Source organism: Rhinichthys klamathensis, unplaced genomic scaffold (genome assembly GCF_029890125.1).
Source record: "Rhinichthys klamathensis goyatoka isolate OS25496 unplaced genomic scaffold, OSU_Roscu_1.1 h1tg000040l_1, whole genome shotgun sequence".
NCBI classification, from domain to species: domain Eukaryota; kingdom Metazoa; phylum Chordata; class Actinopteri; order Cypriniformes; family Leuciscidae; genus Rhinichthys; species Rhinichthys klamathensis.
In genome coordinates, this window is record NW_026606587.1 from 5952130 (window position 1) to 5967353 (window position 15224).

The 15224-nt window shown below is 42.6% G+C and overlaps 1 protein-coding gene across 1 annotated transcript in view; it reads left to right on the forward strand.

Moving 5' to 3' along the window:
* Positions 1-7104: 7104 nt before the first annotated feature.
* Positions 7105-15224, forward strand: part of cacna1fa (calcium channel, voltage-dependent, L type, alpha 1F subunit a) — a 49218-nt gene continuing 41098 nt past the window's right edge. The window contains exons 1-4 of the mRNA XM_056246703.1: positions 7105-7189; positions 9854-9993; positions 10263-10405; positions 10514-10666. Coding sequence (XP_056102678.1) covers positions 9929-9993; positions 10263-10405; positions 10514-10666 — 361 coding nt within the window. The 5' untranslated portion in view covers positions 7105-7189; positions 9854-9928. The remainder of the gene's footprint in view (positions 7190-9853; positions 9994-10262; positions 10406-10513; positions 10667-15224) is intronic.

Here is a 15224-nt window from a genome sequence, read left to right on the forward strand (position 1 = left end):
ATTTGATCCTTTACCACCTCTATTTGACAACAGCTCATTTGAATCACATTCAATTACCATCACTAGTCCTATAAAAATCCATTTTGTAGTTGTATATCGTCCCCCAGGTCAACTTGGCAGTTTCTTGGAGGAGCTTGATGTGCTACTCTCATCCTTCCCTGAAGATGGTACTCCTCTTGTAATTCTTGGAGACTTCAACATCCACCTAGAAAAACCTCAGGCTGCTGATTTCCACACCCTGCTTGCATCATTCGACCTCAAACGAGTATCTACTGTGGCTACTCACAAATCAGGTAACCAATTGGACCTTATCTACACACGCTACTGCTCTACGGACAATACACTGGTCACTCCACTGCACACCTCAGATCACTTCCTCCTCACTCTCAACCTCAACCTGCCTCAGAACACAACACACACTCCTCCACAGGTCACCTTTCGACGGAACCTACGCTCACTTTCACCCTCTCACCTATCCTCTTTGGTCTCATCCACACTTCCTCCACCTGATCAGCTCTCAACACTTGATACTAACAGTGCAACTAATACTCTTTTCTCCACTTTAACATCCTGCTTGGACAACTTCTGTCCCCTTTCCTCCAGGCCAGCCCGCGCCACACCCTCTGCCCCCTGGTTAACTGATATTCTTCGCGAACATCGTACTAAACTCAGGGGTGCAGAGAGGAAGTGGCGCAAATCGAAAGATCCGACAGACCTGGGTCTTTATCAATCCCTTCTCTCTTCCTTCTCTGCTAATATCTCTACTGCTAAAATGGCTTACTATCACAACAAAATTTTCAATTCTTCTGACTCTCGCATGCTTTTCAAAACCTTCTCCTCTCTTCTTAACCCTCCTCCCCCTCCTCCTTCATCAACCCTAACAGCTGACGATTTTGCCACATTCTTCATAGAAAAAACAACCACCATCAGCACCCAATTTACCAATCCACAAACTGACACACACATTTTACCAACAAACGCACACATTCTACCCTCCTTCTCTCTACTTTCAGAGGCGGAAGTCTCTAAACTCCTCCTTTCCAATCGCCCTACTACCTGTCCGCTTGATCCTATCCCCACTAATCTACTTCAAGCCATTTCTTCCTCAGTTGTACCCACACTCACGCACATCATAAACACCTCTCTTCACACTGGTACCTTTCCCACAGCTTTTAAGCAGGCTCGAGTAACCCCACTGCTTAAGAAACCCAATCTAAATCCAGCACATCTAACAAGTTACAGACCGGTATCTCTTCTTCCATTTGTCGCGAAAACACTTGAACGAGTTGTTTTCAACCAGATCTCCTCCTTTCTTACACAGAACGACCTCTTGGACGACAATCAGTCTGGTTTCAAAAGCGGACACTCAACTGAGACTGCCCTGCTCTCAGTAATTGAAGCTCTGAGACTGGCAAGAGCAGCTTCCAAATCCTCAGTCCTCATCCTGCTGGATCTGTCTGCTGCTTTTGACACAGTTAACCACCAGATCCTCCTGTCAATCCTAAAGATGAAGGGCATCTCGGGAACTGCACTCCAATGGTTCGAGTCTTACCTCTCAGGTAGGTCCTTTAGGGTGTCGTGGAGAGGTGTGGCATCTAAGACCCAACATCTAGCTACTGGGGTGCCTCAGGGCTCAGTGCTTGGACCACTCCTCTTCTCCATCTACATGACATCACTAGGATCTGTGATTCAGAAACATGGCTTTTCCTATCATTGCTACGCTGATGACACGCAACTCTACCTCTCATTCCAGCCTGACGATCCGACGGTAGCTGCTCGTATCTCAGCCTGCCTGACAGACATTTCTGGCTGGATGAAGGACCACCACCTTCAACTAAACCTTGCGAAGACAGAGCTACTTGTGGTCCCGGCCAACCCAACACTTCATCACAACTTCTCCATTCAGCTAGGCTCGTCATCCATAACTCCATCAAGGTCAGCTAAGAACCTTGGGGTTGTAATTGATGATCAGTTGAAATTCACAGACCACATTGCTAGAACTGCCCGGTCCTGCAGATTTGCCTTGCTCAACATTAGGAGGATCAGGCCCTTCCTTACAGAGCATGCCACACAACTCCTTGTCCAAGCACTTGTTTTATCTAGACTGGACTATTGTAATGCTCTCCTGGCTGGTCTTCCAGTTTGCTCTGTCAAACCTCTACAATTGATCCAGAATGCTGCAGCCAGAGTAGTCTTCAATGAGCCGAAGAGAGCACACGTCACTCCTCTCCTCACACAATTGCACTGGTTGCCAGTTGCCGCTCGCATTAAATTCAAGGCACTGACGTTTGCCTACAGAACAACCACTGGCACTGCTCCCTTTTAGCTAAACTCATTACTTCAGACTTATGTGCCATCCAGAAACCTGCGCTCTGCTAGCGAATGTCGTCTTGTGGTACCATCTCAAAGAGGCACAAAATCTCTTTCTCGGACCTTTACCATGGCTGTTCCCTGTTGGTGGAATGATCTGCCTAACTCAACCAGAGCTTCTGAGTCAGTAGCCACTTTCAAGAAACTGCTGAAGACATATCTTTTTTGGCAGCACTTGATTCAGTAGAATTAACACTTTCTCTTCTCTTCTATTCTAAAAAAAAAAAAAAAAAACTGCACTAAAATTAAACTGAGAGGGGTTATAGCACTTACATATTGTTGTCCTACTGTTAGTTTAACTGCTTCTATTGTTCTCATTTGTAAGTCGCTTTGGATAAAAGCGTCTGCTAAATGAATAAATGTAAATGTAAATGTAAGTTTGCCCCCTTTCTCTGCCTGCTTCTGACATTCTGCCGTAGGATCCGGTCTCCAACCTGAATGTCAATGGCCATTCTTTTCTCCAATTTCCTTTATCAATAACTTGAACATTGTTCATGTTGTCCTGCACGGTTTTAAAAAATCCTGTCCTGCCTTCTGATGCATTCCACAATGCATTCCTCTGCCACAATGTCCTCCACACTTTCATTGATTTATATTATAAAGATAATGTATTTTATTGGCAATTGGAGAAAAAAATGCAAATAACAGTTAAATATATTATGCTTACCTCATAATTGTCTGGTACCACACATGGATAACTTGTCTTATAGCCAAACATTAAAAAAGTAGGGAGAGAATTTGGTGGTTACTAGTTTTTTAGTTCAGAGACCAAACATTGTGCATTGGACAACCATACATGTACAAGAGACAAGAGCAGAGGCCTTCTTCATCTGCCATTCATACAGTATACTAATAGTTTTGTCATAGTTGAATGGTCACTTTCATTCCTCTGAATTATGCCATTTAATCTTTCAACCAGTCCGGTGCCCTGAAGATGGTATGAGGATCATAGAATTCTTTAATGCCAAGTACTTGGCAGACATCCATATTGATCTGTATAAACAAACCAACAAAATACTATTTAAATTAATTATATTTTTCCAATGATTCAAATATTAAAAGGGTTTAACTCTTAACCTTATTCACAAATTCTGTGCCCTGATCAGTCAAACGCCTTTTGGGATACCAAATTTGTAGAACATCTTCACAATGCAGGCTGTTACCTCCTCTGCACTCCAGATTTTTAGTGGGAAAGCCTCACACCACTTTGTGAAATAGATTACATACATTACACAAATGTACTGGTAGCCCTCTTTAGTTGGAGTAAGCTTTCCCATTAAATCCATGCTAACAATGTCCCATGGCTCAGCCACCTGATAAAAAGCCACATACTCTAGATCAAATCGGTACTCTCTTAAAGTGAGAATATTCTTTCTTACACAAACTTACATCTATAGGGCTATATTTCTGACATTGAAATTGATCGATGGAAAGAACTTAACAATTAGTGACATGTTTGCTAACGAAATAAACCAATTAAAAGCCATTTGTGTGGTGTGGATTTTGTGTGGCTTTTGTGACACTGCCTAGTGTCCTAGTGCCTACTACATGTGTAATTGCACATCGATGCAGAAGTATAAATGAAAACTGACGTGTAGGCTACGGCGTAGAGGCTACGTTATAGGTCCGACGCAGAATTATTAAATCGAATCACACTCGCATCGCCGAAGCTCACAGGCTCACTTGTCCTCCCAAAACTACAAATTTAACAAGATGGGAACGTTTATTGATTGTGGCTCAGAGACTTGTCATTCATTTAACACATCATTATAGCTAATTGGATGTTGAATGCTTCACAAATTGTATTTGATGAACCAATTATTTATTGTCCGAGCATGTGTACAATAGCAAATTGAATAGATATGCAAATCTTCAGGTGTGATTAAACAAAATAGCGCCAACTAAAGAAAAGTGTTCAAATTAAAATGCAATATACATAAAGTTATCTAACTATCTTAATACTATACTGTTTATATTTGATAAGAAAAAGCAACATGTTTCTTTGTAAAATGTATTGAGGTTTTTCAAAGCATTTTGAAAGTTAGTATTCACTAACTAAAATACTTTTATAGTAAGATAAAATGATAATGTTAGTGAAAATCATGGGATCAAGGAGAAATTACTACATCAAGAAACACCGCAGACTAATAAAAAATATTTTATAATATTCAAATATTTATTTATAACTATACCTTAATTCCCTTCTTTTTGTGCCTTGTATGCAGTGCGTTTTTGTGTTCACTTGTTTACCCAACAATTACAAAAAGATTAGGCCTAGATAAAGGATGGCATTATAACTGCTTAGATGTAGCCTAATGATTTAATGATGAACAGTTAGACAACAATACGATTGTCATAATGATCACTTAATTTGACCAACATTCTAAAGCATTGCTATACAGAAAACAACTGTTGCAAAATAACCTTAAATAACATTTATGAAAGCCTTTGAAAATGAAGTTATGTGGGTTGTGTGTATCAATATGATTTTCTGTTGGGTGTACAGCAAGCGCATCCAACTCCAAGTTCTTGAGCCATTAGCCTATAATCTAAAGGCTATTTTCATATGCAGTCTGCAATTGTTCAGGTAAACTCAGGCTAATCAGAAACAGGTGTTACACAAAGATGAAGTATTTACAAAATGGGAACTGTTATTAGGTAGTTTAAGCTTAACTTCGTTCGACTTTATTACCTCTTCAAAATAATCCGTAAAACAAAACGAAGGCAAATCAATAGCCTACTTAGTTGCCCACGGCCACGATAGGGTATTCTCATGAATATTCACGCTAGCGCCACCCATTGGAACCAAATATTTCAGGAACTGAATAGCCTATATTGTAACACCTGTTATCGGCTCCTTACTCAAGTAATAACAGACTTTAATAACGGACTATTTTTATGATTGTGTTCTCATATATATTTTTAAATCGAAACAACTTTAAACATATTTGTTTAACACGATTCAAGGTATCCAGAATTTCCCTCGTGTCTCCACCTCCCCTTTGAAAGGTTTCAGCACAACAATCATCCCCGTTAACCGGCTCACATGAGTTAATCCAGCATTCACGGCTTAGGCTACTAGCCTACACCCAAGACCTGCGGTCACACGAGGATATAGATTTATACATTTGTTTCCCTTATTAGCCTATTGATAGCCTACATATTGAACCATCCACGTGTTTTCAATTAATGTAAATATATTTACGAAAATGCTTTGGTCTGTGGACCCGTCTTTTAAATGAGATCTTTGGAGTTCCTTAAGGCAGCGCGCGTGCGCCATTTCACCTGCGCGCGACACCTGTTCCGCTAACTGCTCGCGACGCGGTTCAGCCCGATAAATATTATCAATAGATATGTAAGGTGTAGTGAGGTGTTATTTCATGTAAATTCGTAGGAATAAGCAGCAGACTCACTGTGCTGAAGTCGTGGACATGGATGTGACACAGAAAGGTGAGTGATATGCCATAGCCTACACCTGCATTGAAACAGTCAACTCTCTTGTAGAAAGACATATGCATCCTAATGCAGCCTATTCCAATTAATAAACGGGTTATTGACCAATTTGCATTTTTTTTTCAACAAAGATTTCAAGATAAAAGAGAGAGAGAGAGAGAACGTAGCCTATAGGCTAGGCTATTTTAGTTGCAGTAACCATTTCGTAAAACAAAAATAATAATAATTACATGTTTGCTTTTTGCACTTCACAACCTTGCAGTTCCTGCAACATAAAGATAGATAGATAGATTTCTTGGAGAGTCATATACTAGGAATTCTTTTCTCTTAGAACTATAGGTCACTTCTGCCAGATCCCCTATTAAGACTTCTTAGGTGTACTTCGGTATCTGTTGGTCACATCTGGCCTCTTTCTTTGCTTTAAACAGTTAAGGTTGTGCTGAGTAGGAAATGTCAAATCTAACACTCATATGAGCAGCTCTAGATGCAGGTCAACTTAAATGCAAGTTACTGATTTTGGAGAGGCTGTCAGAAGACATTTGATTGTTTCCAGATGCAAATGTTAATAAAACATTAAAAAAAGATTATTCAGATCATAGACATTAGAAACTGATCGCATTCATTTCACTGGATGCTAATTTACCTTTGCTCTTAATGTCTTTATAGTTGCTTGACCACTTGTATTCATCATTAACTCTCATGTTGTTCCAAAACCGAATGAACACAATAGAATAATTTTTGAATAATGTGATGGTTTGTTGCTTGTCAGCTGTACACCCCATTTACTTTCACTTTGCAAAAAAAAAAAAAAAAAAAGCATGGAGAAAGATAGTCAAACGGATTTGGAGTGACCATTTTGATTGGAATCTTGATTCTCTCAATTTTGATTCTCTCAAAGTGAACTTATAGTTTAATATTTATATTAGATGCAGATATTTTGTCTCAGGCATAGATTTAATAAGAAAACCCTTTATTTCAGATGGGGCCGGCTTGGCCGGGTCTGACCCCAGCAAGACAGACACACTCAACTCAACAGGTTCTGCAGGGCAAAAGAGAGCTGGAGGAGCCAAGAAGCACATGCAAGCAAACAAATCGGCCCTGCGTGCTCCCAGAGCTCTGTGCTGCCTCACTCTCAGCAATCCTATACGCATGGCAGCACTGGCCCTAGTGGAGTGGAAATATCCTTTGCCCAATGTGTGTTTGCATTCTTTTCTTTTGTATGTTTTCAAGATGATTGTTTCCTTGACCATAGACCTTTAAGCCCTTTGATATTTTCATTTTACTGGCCATCTTTGCAAATTGTGTTGCCCTTGGTGTGTCAAAACCATTTCCCGAAGATGATTCCAATGCCACCAACCACAATCTGGTGAGTCTACTATGCCATTCACTCAGTAAATGAAAACTGATTCCACCACTCAAAATAAATCAAACCACATAATATAATTGTGTGCTCCATCCAAGCACATTCAGCATTAAGTCATGTGTAATTGATCACCTGCATGGTGTGCATCTTAAGCCATCCATAAATAATAAGCAAGAGTCCCCTTATATATTTATATACTGTGTGATCTTATTTCATGAATCTGCCAACCCTTGCAAGTGGTTAAATGTACTTGCATCTCATGCTTTTATGACAAAACATGTATGTAAGGGATTAAGGGAAACAGACAGGACAATTCACATATTATATTTAGATCGGTTCATTAGTGTAAATGCAGTTTATTAGATCTCCCGCTGTCTGTGATGTCATCAGTAATAATCAAACAACAGTAAAGCTGAGAAAGAGAAAAATTCCTCTCAGCTCTTGAATGGAAAACGTTCAGATATACCCTTAAAGGGATACTTCAGGATTTAGCATTAAGCTTTGTATTAGTAGAAAACCTGTAGTATTTTTTAATTACCATGCTTTCCACCCTCATATCCCCCTGAGACGAGAGATTTATGTATTTTTTGTCTGGAAAAAATCCTCCGATGACGCAAATATCGTGTATCATTTATGTAGTGTTTACATGAAAGCTAAACAAGTGATCGGTTGATGTGCGTTTTAACATTGCTAAGAAAATTCCCGCTCCTCCGTGAGAGATACGAGACCGGTGCGGTGCGTCTCACAGGTGTCGCTCATCAGTAATCACGCCACCGGCCTCGCGCCGTTCTCCCACGGCCCTCAGCCTCTCTGCTCGCCACAGTAAACATAATGAATGGCGACTGTAGAACGCAAAAGCCGAATCCCGGACATTTTTGGCGATCTCGAAACACATTTTCGGGCAGACTCATCACGGAGACTCCCAGGGCAGCGAAGCAAGTGCATTCTGGGAGTTGTTGTCTTTCATCCACATAAGCCAAAAATACATTTTCTGGCTTTTCTCAGTCTAGAAAGCTCCAAATACAAAAATAATTTCACATTTCTTCTACACAAATGACCCATTTTAAATACACATTCATCTTTTCAGAGGTGAAGTATCCCTTTAAATACTGAAAGCACTCTTTATTTATTTCCTTTAATGTGTTTATTTGTTCCTTCTTATTATTTACTACTTGCTTTAATGCTTTGAAGCTATGTTAGTATATATATTTAAAATTCTTAACATACAATTGTTTTAATATAATTTAAAGTCGGTTAACACATTTTTGGAATCGGAATCGGATCGTTAGGTGCCTGAAGATTCCCACCCCTACTATTTAATACATTTTGATACACAGTATATGGTCTATATACATATATATATTCTCTTAATAGGGATTGACATGGAAAACACTGTTTTATATGTAATGTTTTGTGTGTATGTAGATTCTGCCATTTGTGCATATGCTAACTTTCACACTAAAGCAAAAAGTGAGACTATTGACAGGGCATTTTGTCGAACACTTGAATTCTACTACTTCGTGCTGGTTAGTCCATTCCATTGTGAAATCTCATTGGTATAAAATCTTGCGCTACATAACCTGCACGTTGTCCAGTGGTTTCGCGTTCAGTTAGCCACCACTGAACCAGCACCAGGTTAGGACACAGTGTAAATGGAAAGTACTTAAAGGTTTGTGCATTCGGTGCCTAGCTGAACAACTTATTTTTTTATGATCTGCATGGTAAATTGAATGTATCCAATATAAGGAAATGTACAGTTCTTCAGAGCTCCTAGTGTTCGGTGCAACACTATAATTGCATTAGGCTTGAAGTTTGACTGACAGCTCTGAATACCAAACAGGATAAGAGTACTGACCATCTGTTCTCTATCTATGGCAGCTCGCTCGTTGCCCTTACTGAAGACACGTGATATACTCTCTGACTGATATTAATGATTGCAACAAACCGTTAGTGCTTTATTTAATAGATTCACCTCTCCATGCTTCTCTGTTTTTCTTTTGTCTGTCTTTTCTTTTTCTTACACAACACCATCCATCTGGATTTAAGTTAATACACTTGCACTATAACCCCTATATAGAACTGTTACAGTTTGCTGATACTGTCATTTTCAGGTTAGCTAAGACTTTGTACAGATGTCTGTTGTTGAGTCAGTAGTGCATTCAGCATATGGATGACTAGCTGGTATTAACGTGTGGTAGCATTTAGCTTTAGCTTCTTACTGAGTAGGTCAAGAGGGCAGAAAGCTAATGAGCTCAGCAATGTGTGTTATAGGGGGAATCAGGTGAAAGAGAGAGTGTATTTGAGTGTGTGTGTGTGTGTGTGTCTCTCTCTCTCTCTCTCTCTCTCTCTCTCTCTCTCTGTGTGTGTGTGTGTAGATCAAATTGCTTCTAAATCATTAAGCTTGTATATTTAAATATCATGCAACTTCATTTTGACAGACACATTTAAAATTGACAGTGCCATTTAAAATTCACTTGGACATATCTAAATATATTGGATATTTATTGCACAGAAATTTAGACAAATGTCTTTACTGTAACTTCTGAGCAATTTAATGCGTCCTTGCTGAATTCATTTTTTAAAATCTTACAAACTTTTGAATTTTGATTGTGTGTGTGTGTGTGTGTAGTTTGCATCACTTCTTCTTACTTCCCTAATTCTTCCTAGGAACAAGTGGAGTATGTGTTTCTGGTCATTTTCACCATCGAAACATTCACAAAGATTCTCGCATACGGTCTGGTCATGCATCCTAGCGCCTACATCCGCAGTGGGTGGAACTTGCTGGATTTTATCATTGTCATTGTAGGGTATGTGTGTGGTTTTCAAGTTGAATATTCTTTCTTTCTTTCTTTCTTTCTTTCTTTCTTTCTTTCTTTCTTTCTTTCTTTCTTTCTTTCTTTCTTTCTTTCTTTCTTTCTTTCTTTCTTTCTTTCTTTCTTTCTTTCTTTCTTTCTTTCTTTCTTTCTTTCTTTCTTTCTTGGTTTAATGAAGACCAAGTTTGGCTACATAAACCTACTTAATTGACAGTAGAGTGAACAGCAGAAGAGGTTACCAGGTTTGTGTATTCCATTTGCAGGCTTTTCAGTGTGATAGCTGAAATGGGAGAGCACAAACCAGGAGAGGCACATCACGGAGCAGGCAAACCAGGTGGTCTTGATGTCAAAGCCCTGAGAGCTTTCAGAGTACTGCGACCCCTGCGCCTGGTTTCTGGTGTGCCGAGTAAGTGTGTGCATGCTTTCTTCTGTAGTTTTGAGTAGAAAATGTATACGGTGTACTGTATAATTCTGATGTATACAGTGATTGTGATTCAGGCTGTGATGTGTGCAGGTCTGCAGATTGTCTTGAACTCCATCATGAAGGCCATGGTGCCTCTGCTCCACATCGGTCTGCTGGTCATGTTTGTCATCATTATTTATGCCATCATTGGGCTGGAGCTCTTCATAGGCAAAATGCACAAGACCTGCTACTATGTAGGGACAGGTGAGAAATGCAAGCACAAGCTCTTACAAAGCTGGCTGCAATGCCACTCTGTTTGCATGTTTAACTCTGTCCCCACCAGCATAAAAAAATTAAAAATAAATTGCTAGCCCATGCCAGCATTTTTGATCACCTTTTATGGTCCCCAGAATATATAGTTGCATGAATACAGTATCTGAACATACAATATTTCGAAAGAAAGAACAGAGCCACTGCTATTAAAAACAAAAACAATTTTTTTTTATTCTAGCTTCATACATTATTTATCAACACTTAAATGTGGGTACGTTTCATAAAAAAGCAAAATTTTGAACAAAAAGCTGGGAAAATCATGTTGTTGTCAAAACATAGATCGAGTAGATCAAGTCCATCAACACCCCCAAAGTTTGTACAGTCCTATACCTCTCTATTGACATTTAATTCTGTAATGTTAGGCATTTTTTATTTATATGCTGTTTAATGTTCGTTCAATCGTTTGTTTCTGGTTCTTCTTTGCTTGTTTTTGGGTCCAAAGATTCTTTACTATTTCACAAGGTTTGTAGTATCGCCCCCTTTCGTATAAAGCCGGGCGCATGCTGTACGATTTAGCCATGATTTAGTAGACAAATTTTGTGAATCCTTAAAGATTCCTCTGATCCTTGGCCAAAATTTGTAGTCTTTGATCACTAGTGTGATCTCATGTTCTCATGTTGACATGTTCTCCGACAGCCGACAGCCAATTAAAATTTTCAGAAGTGTCAGAAGTTTTGAGGCACAGTCCTGCTGTGTGGCTTTTCCTACAACAACCATCAAATCAAAACTAATAGGACACAGAACCGGATGACGCAAATAGTGAGACATCCACAAACACCTCTTTGTTTTCTTTTTCCAGTTCCCTTTCGAGGGAACTCGAGATGCGTCAACGACGCTTTGGGAACGCCCCCGGCGTGAATGCGTCTGAAGCATCTGTCAACTAGTCCAATGGAAAGAATGAGCGTCACGGGCGGGTGACGTCATGACCAGAAAGAGATAAAAGCACATCCGGTGCACATTAGCTTCTGTTGCCTCAGCAAGCGATCTGTGTCACTCTGTCTCTGTCTATTTATTGTTGTCTGTTCGATATATTTGGAAAGAGTTATGGCGAAACAACTTTACAAACTCTGTGCTTCTCCCTGCCCGCGTTATTTAACGGGTGGGGACACACACGAGCTTTGTGTAGTTTGTTTGGGAGTGGAGCATGCGGTGTCAGCCTTTGAGGGGGCTGATTGCCAGCATTGCGAGATGCTTCCTCTCCGCATGCTCCGCTCTCGCCTGGCGCTTTTCGAGGAAAGTGGCCAGGCTCGCGATCCTCAGGGTGCAGGACCCGCTGCTGCCGAGGCAGCACGGAGAATGCATTCCTGGGGATCGCAAAAGGATCTTTCTGAGGGGTTGGAGACGGGTCCCCGGACCTTATCTCCTTCCTTATCTGGAGGATCCTGTGCTTTCCCTCCGGTGTCGGAAGCTACATCTGCCCGGGGAGAGAGCCCTATGCTTCAGTGCTCTAGCTCTGAGGAGTTAGATGTGCTGGACGTCGAAAGTGTAAGCACACACATGGGGGAAAAATATTCGCCACCTATTTCCCTAGCATATGAGGAGCTGGTGGAAGTGATTACTCGCGCTGTAGAAAAATTCAATATCATTTGGCCAGCCGAGAAAAGAAACGCTCGTCCTTAAAGCAAATTAGACGAGCGTTTTCTTCCTTCAAATATTTCACTTCCACCACGAGGCCTTCCCTTTTTCCCTGATCTGCACAGTGAGCTGTCCAGATCTTGGAATAAACCATACTCATCACGAGTATTCAGTCCCCAAGTACATATTTATTCAGGTATAAGGGGATTGAATGAGTATGGTTATGAGTCGATGCCCCGGTCTGAACAGACACTCGCGAGCTATCTGTCACCCGGTCCAGCATCTGCTCTGAATGCCTCGGCTTTGCCCACGAAGCCATTAAAGACAACATCGACTTTAGTGGGCAAAGCATATACGGCAGCAGGTCAGGCTGGAGCATGCCTTCACACTATGGCTGTGCTTCAGGCATACCAGGCTGACCTGCTGGGGGATTTAGACAGGAGTGAGGGAGTGGGGCCCGATGAGGTTCGCGAACTTCGTCGGGCCACAGATCTGTCTCTCAGAGCTACAAAGGAGACCACTAGAGCAATTGGGCGGTCTATGGCAGCCCTTGTAGCTACTGAGAGACACCTCTGGTTGAATTTGGCTGAGATTAAGGAGAAAGATAAGACCTTCCTCCTTGATGCTCCATTAGATCCTTCTGGTCTCTTCGGTGATGCAGTGAGCGCCGTAGTTGATTGATTTCAGGAGGCCAAAAAGCAATCAGAGGCATTTAAAAAGTTTCTCCCTCGCCGTGTCTTACCCCCTGGGGCTGCTGGGCGTGAGCAGCGCCGGCCGTCGAGCTCCTCATATCGTGCTCAACAAAAAGAGAGTGTTGCGTCTCGTGCACCACCACAGAAACACTGGAAACAGTCCAGCCGAAGTCTTCGAAGCCTAAGCCGGATCTGAGGACCGTTCTTCAGGCTAAGAAGGCTTCGGCCCAAAAGAAAAGGTCCTGACGTCTCTGGCGTCAGACCTGTGAGGGCAGCCCCAACCGGGGTGGGACGGTACACACCTCAGAACACGGTGCCCGTTCCATCTCGGTGTCCTCACAGGGCCGTTCTCCCAACCCCGCCACCCTCGGTGCTTCGGGGCGCAGTGGTCTCCAGCGAGCTTCTGGCGCAATGTCAACTTGACATCGCGTCAGACTCGCACCCTCAGAGGGGGGTTCAAAAACAGTCAGTTCAGGTAGTTCCTGCCGGTATGTTTCAGGCTCCCGAACTGGCTGTCTCGATAACACCAGAGGCCAGCCTCGATAGGCTGGTTCCCTTAGTAGATTTTCTGGCAGCGTGGAAGCTACTGCCAAATATATCTCAATGGGTCCTGCAGATAGTAGAGAAAGGATACAGAATCCAGTTTGGTTCTTGTCCTCGCTACAACGGGGTGTTACTCACAGTAGTACATCCCGAGCAGGTTCTGGTAATGGAGCAAGAGGTAAAGGCCCTGTTAGCGAAGGAAGCTATAGAAAAGGTGTACTCACCCGACAGAGAATCGGGTTTTTACAGCCGTTATTTCATTGTTCCAAAAAAGGATGGTGGGTTGGGTCCCATTTTAGATCTTTGTCTGTTGAATCGTTCAGTACAGAAACTCAAGTTCAAGATGCTAACACTCAAACAGATCGTGACTCAAATCAGATCTGAGGACTGGTTTGTCACGATAGATCTGAAAGACGCTTACTTCCATGTCTCCATCCTCCCTCAGCACAGGAGGTTCCTGAGGTTTTCTTTCGGGGGCAAAGAATACCAATATCGGGTACTTCCTTTCTGTCTAGCTTTATCACCCCGCACGTTCACGAAGTGCGTAGATGCAGCTCTGGCCCTGCTCAGGCTGCAGGGCATACGCATTCTGAACTACATAGACGACTGGCTGATTCTAGCGGAATCAGAACAGTTAGCGGTTCAGCACCGAGGTGTCGTTCTCGCTCATATGCAAATGTTGGGGTTGAGGCTCAATGCCAAAAAGAGTGTGCTTTCTCCAGTACAGAGAACCACTTTTCTTGGTGTGGAATGGGACTCAGTCACGATGCGAGCCATTCTATCGCCCGCTCGTGTAGCTGCTATCCTTACAGCCACAAAAGAGCTAAAGCTAGGCCAGTCACGCACTGTGAAACAGTTCGAGAAACTGTTAGGCCTCTTGGCAGCAGAGTCCAATGTGATACCCTTTGGCCTGCTGTACATGAGACCTTTGCAGTGGTGGCTCAGGACCAGAGGGTTCTCCCCGAGGGGAAACCCACTTCGTATGATCAAGATAACGCGGCGGTGTCTCTGCGCCTTGGTTATATGAACGAAACACTGGTTCTTAACCCAGGGTCCGGTGTTGGGAGCTCTTTCCCATCGAGTTGCTATCTCGACAGATGCTTCCCTCACCGGCTGGGGTGCGGTAATGGAAGGCCGCTCGGCTCAGGGTCTGTGGAGGAGTCATCATCTCTCTTGGCACATAAATTGCCTGGAGATGATGGCCGTCTTCAATGCGTTGAGACATTTCCTCCCAGACCTGAGGGGCCATCATGTGCTTGTCCGTACAGACAACACATCGGTGGTCTCTTATCTGAACCGCCAGGGGGGTCTGCGTTCGCGTCCGCTTTGCAAACCGGCCTACCAGATCCTCCTGTGGTCCCTGGGGAAAGTACGCTCTCTGAGGGCAGTGTATATTCCAGGGGACCAGAATATAGGAGCAGACACCCTGTCGAGGCAGGGGCTGAGGCCAGGGGACTGGAGACTCCACCCTGTGGCGGTGGAGCAAATATGGGAGTTTTATGGCCAGGCAGAAGTGGATCTGTTTGCGTCTCAGTATACGACGCACTGTCCACTCTGGTTCTCCCTCACTCAACCAGCCCCCTTGGGGCTGGATGCTATGGTGCAGACGTGGCCGAGGCTTCGTCTGTACGCATTTCCCCCTGTTGCTCTGCTCCCAGGAGTTCTGGAGAGAATCCGCC